General features: G+C 37.5%; 1 protein-coding gene across 1 annotated transcript in view; it reads right to left on the minus strand.

The window, feature by feature from the left end:
- Positions 1–4,159: 4,159 nt before the first annotated feature.
- The window catches only part of LOC121373963, a 57,653-nt gene continuing 50,909 nt past the window's right edge, over positions 4,160–10,903 (minus strand). The window contains exons 8-9 of the mRNA XM_041500821.1: positions 9,474–9,761; positions 4,160–6,255 (exon numbers count right to left, since the gene is read on the minus strand). Coding sequence (XP_041356755.1) covers positions 5,882–6,255; positions 9,474–9,761 — 662 coding nt within the window. The 3' untranslated portion in view covers positions 4,160–5,881. The remainder of the gene's footprint in view (positions 6,256–9,473; positions 9,762–10,903) is intronic.

A 10,903-nucleotide genomic window follows, 5' to 3' on the forward strand; every position in this document is an offset into this window, starting at 1 on the left:
TTTGTTGTCCAGTGTATAATAGTCGATCCGTCATAGAATGAATGAATGAATGTTTAACAACACCCCAGCACAAAAATACACACCAACTACTGGGTGTCACAGACCCGTCATAGATTACAACTTATCTTTTTGATCGAATTGAGATGAAATCATTAAAGGGTCGTACACCTCTTCGAATATATATATATATATATATATATATATATATATATATATATATATATATATATATATGTATGTATATGTATCTTGTTGTGAAACAATTTCAGTTGCCGACACAAGTTTTGCGAAGGCTTTACACACCATCAGAGACCAGAGTGAATTATTCAGCCGTTTAGAGGCTTTAATTTCTTATTATTCTCCCTCCAATTATCAATGTAGTGAACAAATTACAGTGGATCGGTTTAAGCAACGGGTCCACTGACGAGGATCGATCCTTCAACCTACCGAACCGCAGGTGGACTCTTTTGCTTCGTTACGTCCCACTCCCCACTATTATGACATGACTGATTTGTCGTCACTGTATACAAGACAGTCAGTAATATATATATTAATTTTATATATATATATAACTGCCACCAAAGGAACCAGGTCCGATGAGTAGGGTTGATCCTTTGACTTCTCGAACCGCAGGTGGACGCTTTTGCGCTAACTACGTCCCGTTTACCACTATTATGACGTCACTGTTGGTATGACACTGTATACAGTCAGTAAAATCTGTATTTAACTACCACTGGCACCCAAGGAACTTTCAAACCGTTACCTCTATGAGCAGGTGGTCTTTATATGCAGATTAAATACATACATTTGAAACGATGATGTATCTTTGGAGTGTCCGTTATAGACGTGTTGTTGTTATATAAAGGTGGACTTTATAACAAATTGGACTTCAGGGCTTGTTCACATGTGCGTTGCATATATTGTGTTAAACGTGGTATACCAATTATTTTATTCAACAGTACATATTTTACAGTGTAATATGGATCTGGTATCGCAGATTTAGACCGCTAGGTTGGCACTAATAATAAAACATTTAGGACAGGCATGTGTGAATGACATCTGGCATAGGGGGCACACGCTAGTGGAGGGGGGCAAAGTCTTCTGATGGGATAGCAAGCCAGATTTGTATCTATATTTATATAGAGTAGGACAAAAAGACATACATTTTCACCTTCGAGTGAGGTGGGGGAGCCAGACCTCTCCACTCCCGCCACAAACCCCCCCTCCTACCCCACCCCCACCCCCACCCCCGGTTCTTACGTGCCCTGTAGGATATTACAGTGAGGATTGATCCTAAGATCATGCCAAGCAAGGAATACAATATTTGAGTTGTGAGTATCTCTCTAGAAGGAGTAAGAAAACAAGGATAGAAAAAATCTCCGCAAAACCACCAATGTTAATGATGACACTTGTGGTTTTGAGTGGCGATATTTATGGGTGCGACATTTGCGGCAATCAGCTTTACAAGATTTGTGGTTGAGACCTTTGTGACATTCGTCCTAGGTGGCTGTGTTAGATTTGTTGATGACTACGACAGTTTGTGGGAGTGAAATTGCGACATGTGTTGTCGAAGTGACATTTGTAAATTTTGCGAACAGTGTGGGCACTACATGCTTTCAGTTAATGCAAGCATTGCGTGGTGTTGTTTTTTGTTTGTTCGTTTGTTTGTTTGCGTTTGATGTTAAAGTGATAGACCCTAGTTTTTAAACACTACGGCGTATTTTTCACTATTAGAACTGTTCTTGATACTTAGATTGTGTTTAGATTATCCATTTTCATACATCTGAAGTGTTTTTGGTCATATATATATATATATATATATATATATATATATATATATATATATATATATATATATATATATATATATATATATATATATATATATATATATATATATATATGAATGAGAAGTAAGGGTTATGGAGACGAACGTTAGTCTGTGTTTAAGGGCATTTCCCATTTCAACGCCACAGACTCTTGTTTAACTCTACTGTAACTTTTTTCAAAAGGTATTATACGTGTGTAGATCCACTAAACTTAGTGTCCATTTTACACGGGCTGAAACTAGGGTCTGCGACTTTAAATAAATAAGATAGGAAAGGAACCAGTCAAATTGTTAGCGAGTGTCCGTGACAAAAAGATGTGTACTGAACGCAGACCACAAATGATCTAGCGTATGTAATAGGCATTGCTGACCTGGTGCTCATGAAACTTTTAGTGTATAGACTCGAGACTCAAATAGCGTCTGACAAACTAAAATGCCATGACAACGCCATACTAATGGTATGCGTGTGACGTCATTAGAGATTGAGTCGGGACTCCAAATATTTTATAAACACGGGACCAGGCCTGGTGCTTATAAAACGTTTAGAGTCTAGACTCGAGACACTAATAGAGTCTGAGACACTAATGTCATGACAACGACATACTAATGGTATGCGTGTGACGTCATTAGAGATTGAGTCTGGACCCTAAACGTTTTATAAGCACGGGCCAAGAAGTGATTTTTTGACAAATATTATTATGCATATAGACCAGCCTTTTGCTATCTCGGTTTAGTGGTTAATTGGCGGTGGGTATTTACAATTTGTCAGTACGTTTAATAGTATGGTATATATATATATATACGGTATATCAAAACTAAAATATCTTAATACTACTTGTAATATAATTGACAAATGTAGGACAGTTATAAGATTGTGACATTTAAGTAATATTGTATGTCGTTAAATCACCTATACTCGCACACAATAAAATTATTTTATTCTGTAACCACTTTTTCTATTGGCTGATAATGATGACCGATTAAAACAAAGTCGTAACCGTATACTAGCAGACTATGACTGCTGACATAGTAGCGTCACATATATAGCTACATTACAAACTCGCTCATTTGACCTCTGGGTCATCGTACAATGTAGCCGATTTTTATGGACTGAAGGATAAAAACAATAACTAGTTAATGACGTAGGATATCGGCTTTATCTTGTTCAGGCCGAATGGGAAATTCCACTCGGCAATCCTCGCGGAATTTCTCATTCCAACCTTCGCATGATAAAGTAGATATCCTACGTCGTTAAACAGTTATTCTCTATAGGCCTATATGTAATGTGATCTACCTACAGCTGTTATCATCAACTATGAAGTAGCTGACTATTACGTATAACTGTATCAACGTTTATTAATCAACGTATTGAATTATTATGTGTATTATTAGTTTACCTTTGTAATATCACGGAACGAAATCCGTCTCATTAATCAATTATTGTTTGTATGAGTTTTACTAGTAACAGGTTTGTCAGTGGAACAGTTTGCAAGATGTTGTATATGCTTGTAAATAAAGTTATTAAATTTATTTCATTTGTATTGTTTTGTTGTTGTTTAGTTTTGTCTGATCTTGTATGTTTTTTGTTGTTGCTTTTTTTTTGGGGGGGGGGATATTTTGTTGTTGTTGTTGTTTTTTGGGGGAGGGGGGGTATTATTAGCCACCATCAGTCCTTAAAATTTTATATCTCCGGAACTATTATATAACTTTATATAACTATAAGATCATGTGCATGGAACCAATAAATTCATTAAAATCATTTGTAGCATCGTCATTTAATTGGTTGAAGATGATCCTGGAGGGTGCGCATCATCTGAATTTCGGTTTTGTGTTTTGGGGGTAAAATTGACATGGATATAATGCGACAGCGGGTTTTCTTTCTTCTTGTCTATGTGGTACTGAATCATATGTCTGACGACAGATAACCGTAATTAAAATGGTTAAGTGCGTCATTAAAGGAAACATTTCCCGTCCCCGCCCCCCACCCCCGTCCTTCTCTCTCTCTCTCTCTCTCTCTCTCTCTCTCTTCTCTCTCTCTCTCTCTCTCTCTCTCTCTCCTCTCTCTCTCTCTCTCCTCTCTCTCTCTCTCTCTCTCTCTCTCTCTCTCTCTCTCTCTCTCTCTCTCTCTCTCTCTCTCTCTCTCTCTCTCTCTCTCTCAAACTCACACTCTCTCAATATGAGTAAATAATATTTAATGTTAATTTTTCGTACACGGTTTATCGCGTTCTTTTATTTTTTTCAAAATAATACAAACAGTACGTTTCTATAATATGCTTCCTATTTACAAATATGCCTATTTAGCAATCAAAACCCAACAAAACTAAATATTAAATAACACCAATTTTATTTTAAGTCATACTGTTGAATATGAAGTATATGTACATGATCATAATATTATGTCTAACACGATTTTATTAACAAAGCACTGCGTTGCATTCAAAATTAATCAGATCATTATCAGTTAAATATACAAAATATTGTTAAGTAGTATATAACAAACTAATAAAATGCAATTAAGATGCGGCCGATTTATCAGCATTCATTAGTTACCCTGAAATTTCAAGTTTTACATTGTTATGATGCCATCCTCCGATGCCACCAACTGTAACTTTGGCGAAATGTGTAATTATGACGTTGTATGTAAAACATTTGTAGTGTAACTGGCGAAGCTAATAAAACATCCGCAAGCAATTGCATTTTATGTATATAAAGTTATAACACATCACAGAACACTGACAATAAATACTCATAAGCAAAATGGTATGACCTACCAGAGGTCAATGTTTTATTTAGCCACGCCTTAAAACCAACCTAATTATTACAATGTGTATACTACAATGCATTAGAGTGATCTATTTCCTAGTATTATGTCATATGTACTGATAAAAATCTACATTTTTAGCAAAACAAGGACAAAAGACTACTCTTTTTTTTTTTAGGAAATGTTGCAAGCACTTTAATGTTTAATGGAGGTATATTCGAAACGAAAGAAATAATTTAAAAATAAATATTTTTTAAATAAATAATTAAATATTTAACAACTGAAGGGAAAAATGAGTTTGTTTCTGTTTGTATCCTAGGTTTCTACTCTTCTGGTTGATGTGTTGTTGTTGTTTGAGTTCATGTAACGTCTCACTGTAAATATGGAATATTTATGCATACAGTTCATATATACTATTAGTCATCGAGTGTATAAACTGTGAAGTTTATTATCAACCACATAGCTTACACTGGACTATTTGATTTTATGCAGCCATTTCGACTGTTGTGATAAATATGAAATTAGGAATCGTTTTACAAATACGCTTCCTGTCCCGGACTTAATCACTGGCGATGTTTGCAGGCCGACCAACTTTCCGGAATTTTCCGAAAATTCCGGAATTTTCATTACGTACTCGGAATTTCGGAATTGATGCCAAATATCCGGATTTTCCTTTTTAATTCACTCAAATTTGTTTTTAAGCATCTAATTTATCTCAAACAGTTTGAGACTAAGCCCGGGATTGGCGTGCTTGAACCTTAATTGGATGTAAGCACGTTAAAAGAGTTTCATTCCAATTTCCCATACGAATACGTGCGGGTTTTCGTTTTTCGTTAAGGATACTAATGGAAAGAATTAAAGGATCACACAGATAGCAACAAGAAATAATGACTGCATCAAAAATCAATTCATATTATCAGAAATGGACTGGGAACATATAGACAGCACATTCAATACTACAGACATTGAATCCCACATTACAACTTGATATGAAATACAGACATTACTACGCTAGTTGTGAATTAAATTTGGTCTACAATTCGATGTGTTCCCTTATTTCTTTCCATCAGTATATATTAAAATAAGTCTTTTTAAAAAACCAAAATACCGTAACAGCCAGCCGCCCTATTTTGACTCCATTAACTGGAACAATTGTTACAAACCCAAGTCATATGATTGTCCAGCACTAGTGGAACTGTCTCACTAGCGAAACCATTTTCACAGATGTGTGAGATGTCTTTGAATGTCATGATGAACATGTAGCATCACTTTAAATTGTGCTCAATGCAACATCACTTTGCTTTCGGTGGACAGGCGGAAGTTGCAGTGCGCAGGACACACGAGTCAATGGTTGGGTCCCACACCATGCCCTTTGCGCATGTCTGCACCACCTCCTTCCCTGAGCTGCAGAATATGAACAAGTGACATAATGTCGGGTGTGGGAAGTACACGCCGGATTTATATACACACGGTCGGATATCCGGACACGGCATTTGATTCGTTGTTTTGGTGCACGCCTTCACGGCGGGGTCGTAGAGCATTCCGACTGGACACTGGGCAGTCGCTTGCTGACCACTGGAATCGCACATGATGTACAGACTGCAGTTATCGGGGTGGGGGAATATTTCCAAAGATGTCGCATTCTTGCAAGGCATCGGGTCGTAAACTGAAAACAATAGAAATATGTACTATTAGTCATAGACATACCAGTGAAAGTTTAAGGGCTACATTTTACGAAACTGAAAACAATACAATAATGTATTATAAGTCATAAACATAACAGTCAAAAGTCAAGGACTAAATTTACAAAACTGAAAACAATACAAATGTGTACTATTAATCACAGACATACCAGTGGAAGTTTAAGGGCTACCTTTTACGAAACTGAAATCAATACAATCATGTACTGTAAGTCATAGACAAGTGAAATGTTAAAGAGATAGACCCTAGTGTTTAAACACTACAGCATATTTTTCACTATTAGAGCCGTTTCTGATCACTCAAATCAAACATTACTTATATTTTATTGTTTAGATTATCCATTTCCGTACAACCGAAATGTTTCTGGTCATCCTGGTGTTTCTAATACCACAAAATGTTGTTGTTGTTTTTAAACGCACGTTCGTCTGAGAAATAATGGTTATGGAGTCGAGTTTTAGTTTATTTTTAAGGGTATTTCAACGTCACAGACTCTTGATTCACTCTGTTGTATCCAAATTTGTTACAGGTTTGTAAATGAACCAAAGTTAGTGTCCAATTTTACGAGACTAGAGTCTAGGTGAAAAATAAGACTTAGTGTTTAAAAACTAGGGTCTGTCCCTTTAAGGGCTAAATTTACGAAGCGTGTTTTTTTTCTTCTTAAAGGCGAGTGTTTAAGCATTCTAAATACATATATTTACACGCGTGTAAGTCAAAATTAAGCTTTCAAAATTCAGCCCAAAATGTTTAAACAAAAAGTACACTGACTAAGAGTAGTGAAAATAAATGAAACTTTCATATACAGTTCCTTGCTCGGATAACGAATGTTTTTCCGTCCGCCATTGGTTAATTAGGTCCATTTCTTACGCACCCGTTGGTGAGAACATCATGCGTTATTTTTGGTTACACATGGTTGTTTACACATGTACGTGTGTTAACAATTTCAAGACATACGACTGGCTGCTCCTAGGTGATGGCCAGGTCACCGATGCCATACGTCCAGTATAAAAACAGCACGGTGGAAATCGATTACACTGTGACGTATAGTTAACCTGGCAACCATGTCTGTAACGCGTAAGTCAGCTACAAGTGCAAAGGGTTATAAATATCTTTTAGTCGATAAAGATGTTAAAATTTGCTTAAAACCTGGTTTTTGAGAATATGTAAGAAACAGAATAATACATTCGTGTCCGTTAGATACCATTTATGTCACAATTCGTTGTTTGAAAACGTATCAAACTCGTTAGCTACATTTTAAAACAACTCGTTGTGAGATAAATGGTATCTAACGGCCACTCATGTGCTATTATCTATGTAAGTCAAAAATGGGATTTCTAAATTCGGCCCAAAATGTTTAAACAAGAAGTAAACTTGACAAACAGTAATGGAAATAAATGAAACTTTCATAGACAGTTCCTTGCTCGCATAACAAATTATTTTTCCGTATGCCAGTGGTTAGTTAGGTCCATTTATTGTTTGCTGTTATTTCGTTTTATGTATAAATTAGTTTGAGAAATAAAATTCCATTAACATATATTTGAATGCGACTTGAGAAGAGGAAGAATTAGGGGGAGATCTTAATATATGTATTGCCTGTTAGTCAGTCCCAAACGTATTAACGTTGATAAATATTGTTTTAAAAAATAATAACCTAGTTATGATTAATAATGTAACCACCTAAGGTTTTTTAGAATTTGGTTTTGTTTCAATTTTTGTTGTAGCTTCCACCGTTTCTGTCGTTGCTATTTATAACATGGCTAAGTATTCGTGTATCTTATCCATGCCCTTAAGGTAGTACCCAAACGTGAGAACAGTAACAGTAAAACGTAATTCCTTGACGCCAACGTCTAGTCAGAACTCGCAAATTGCCACCACTAAAACTAGAAACAGGTCAAAATGGCTTCCAGCTAAAGCACGCAATACATTTCTATGACGCAACTTGACCTGTTATGTCATATTTCTGTTATTGTCATCAAGGGTGATAGGGAGCGGATAGAATTTTGTTTATATATGAGCCGTCCATAACAGTGAAATGTAGTTCGATGGCGTTTATAAGGAATAATCCTCATCTTATACAAAGGCAAACTTAATTAACTTACCACAAATAATGGAGGTGGTGGCTCTCTCTCTCTCTCTCTCTCTCTCTCTCTCTCTCTCTCTCTCTCTCTCTCTCTCTCTCTCTCTCTCTCTCTCTCTCCACTCTCTCTCTCCTCTCTCTCTTCCTCTCTTCTTATCCCACTCTATCTCTCTCTCTCTCTCTCTCCTCTCTATCCACTCCTCTTCTCTCTCCTCTCTCTCTCTATATCTATCTGTCTCTCCTCTTCTCTCTCTCTCCCTCCACTCTCTCTCTCTCTCTCTCTCTCTCCCTCTCTCCAGTATCTCTCTCTCTCTCTCTCTCTCTCTCCATCTCTCTCTCTCCCTCTCTCTCTCCCTCTTCTCTCTCCTCTCTCTCTCTCTCTTCCACTCTCTCTCTACCTCTCTCTCTCTATCTCCTCTCTCTCTCTCTCTCTTCTCCCTCTCTCTCTCTCTCTCTATCTCTCTCTCTCTCTCCATCTCCTCTCCCTTCCACTATCTCTCTCTCTATCTTATCTCTCTCTCTCTCTCTCTCTCTATCTCCATCTCTCTCTCTCCATCTCTCTCTCTCTCTTCTATCTCTCCCCCCCCCCATCTCTCTCTCCCTCTCTCCTCTCTCCATATTTCTCTCTCTCTCTCTCTCTCTCTCTCTCTCTCTCTCTCTCTCTCTCCCTCTCTCCCTCTCCCTCTCTCTCTCTCTCTCTCTCTCTCTCTCTCTCTCTCTCTCTCTCTCTCTCTCTCTCTCTCTCTCTGTATCTCTGTCCATATTTCTCTCCCTCTCTCTCTCTCTCTCTCTCCATCTCTCTCTCTCTCCCTCTCTCTCTCTCTCTCTCTCTCTCTCTCTCTCTCTCTCTCTCTCTCTCTCTCTCTCTCTATCTCTCTTTCTTTCGTTCTTTTTTTCTTTCTCTCTCAATATGTGTAAAATTTAATAATGAGTAACCTTAATTTTACGTCAATTTTTTTTTAATCCTTAGTATGCTTCCTATTTGCCTAGATTTAACGATTTAAAACACAAAACTATATCTTTCTCTCTGTATGTGTATATAAGTCAAATTGTACAAAGACAGACAAACAGGCATACGGATAGACCGACAAATATAGATATATCTTCACCTGGTCTCGCTGGGTACTTGATATTTGTGGTTTTGTTTTCATTGCCCGGCTCGACTCGCGTGGGTGTTATCTGTGTGGGGTCGGGACAGATGACGTTGTTCGACTTGGGCACGCAGATCTTGTTTTTCCAGTCGTAAAGCAGGCCGGTCTGGCAAACGCGGACGATGGACATGTTGTGGCTGCACTGGAAGAACAGGTTGCACTCTCTAGGGTGGGGGAAGTACACAACCTCGGGGCTGGTCTTGCACGGGTCCCATGGGTCGTGCGTTCCCCAGTCAAATCCCGTAGCTGAAAAAGTAAAAAGTAATGTGTAATAATGGGTTGCGTGACTTGACATTTGGTGATTTTAAATGAAACGTTTTGTTTTGTTTTACGACACAACTAGAGCACAGTGAATTATTCATAATCGGCTGTTGATAATTTCGACATATATTTGTAGAGAGGAAACCCGCTATATTTCTCCTTTAGTAGCAAGAGATATTTTATATGCACCATCCCACAGACAGGATAGCACATACCACGGCCTTTTGTGTACCAATCGTGGTGCAACTGGCTGGAGCGAGATATAGCTTAATGGCCACGACTGGTACATCAAAGGCCGTGGTATGTGCTATCCTCTGTATGGGATGGTGCATACAAGATCCCTTGCTGCTAATGGAAAAAGAGTAGCCCATGAAGTGGCGACAGCGGGTTCCTCTCTCAATGTCTGTGTGGTCCTTAATCATATGTCTTACGCCATATAATCGTAAATAAAATGTGTTGAGTGCGTCGTTAAATAACAAATTTCTTCCTTCGTTCTATTAATCAACATAATGATAAAAATGCAAAGTTCATAACAAGCGAAATACAAATTAAAATAAAGTTAAAGTTTGTTTTGTTTAACGACACCATTAGAGCACATTGACTATTAGATGACAAACGTTTGTTCATTCTGGCATAACAGACTTAGGGAGAAACCCGCTACATGTTTCCATCAGTAGCAAGGATTCTTTTATATGCACCATCCCACAGATAGGATAGCACAAACCACGGCCTTTGATATGTCAGAAATAGCCCAATGGGAGCGCTTTACCACTGGGCTACGTCCCGCCACCAACTAAAATATAAATATTAAATAGATCCGACGAAATTAGAACTAGTTGCCATCATAAATTTCACAGATAGTGACAGATTCAGATGATCAAATATATACGCATCAAACTGCTCACATATCAAACGTTTTGGCATTCCTCAAAACGCATCCATTTATAACAGCGTCAGTTTGACAGAAATTAATCAACTAGAAAAAAAACCCAGTGAATTAATTCACAAAAAGTGTTTTAGTTCTTAGTTCAACCTATTCTGAAAACAATGACATCCATAGAATATAACACACCAAGTTATATCGGATGGTCAGCCCACCTCATAAAATAGATAAAAAAAATTAAACT

Source organism: Gigantopelta aegis, chromosome 1 (genome assembly GCF_016097555.1).
Source record: "Gigantopelta aegis isolate Gae_Host chromosome 1, Gae_host_genome, whole genome shotgun sequence".
Taxonomy (NCBI): Eukaryota; Metazoa; Mollusca; class Gastropoda; order Neomphalida; family Peltospiridae; genus Gigantopelta; species Gigantopelta aegis.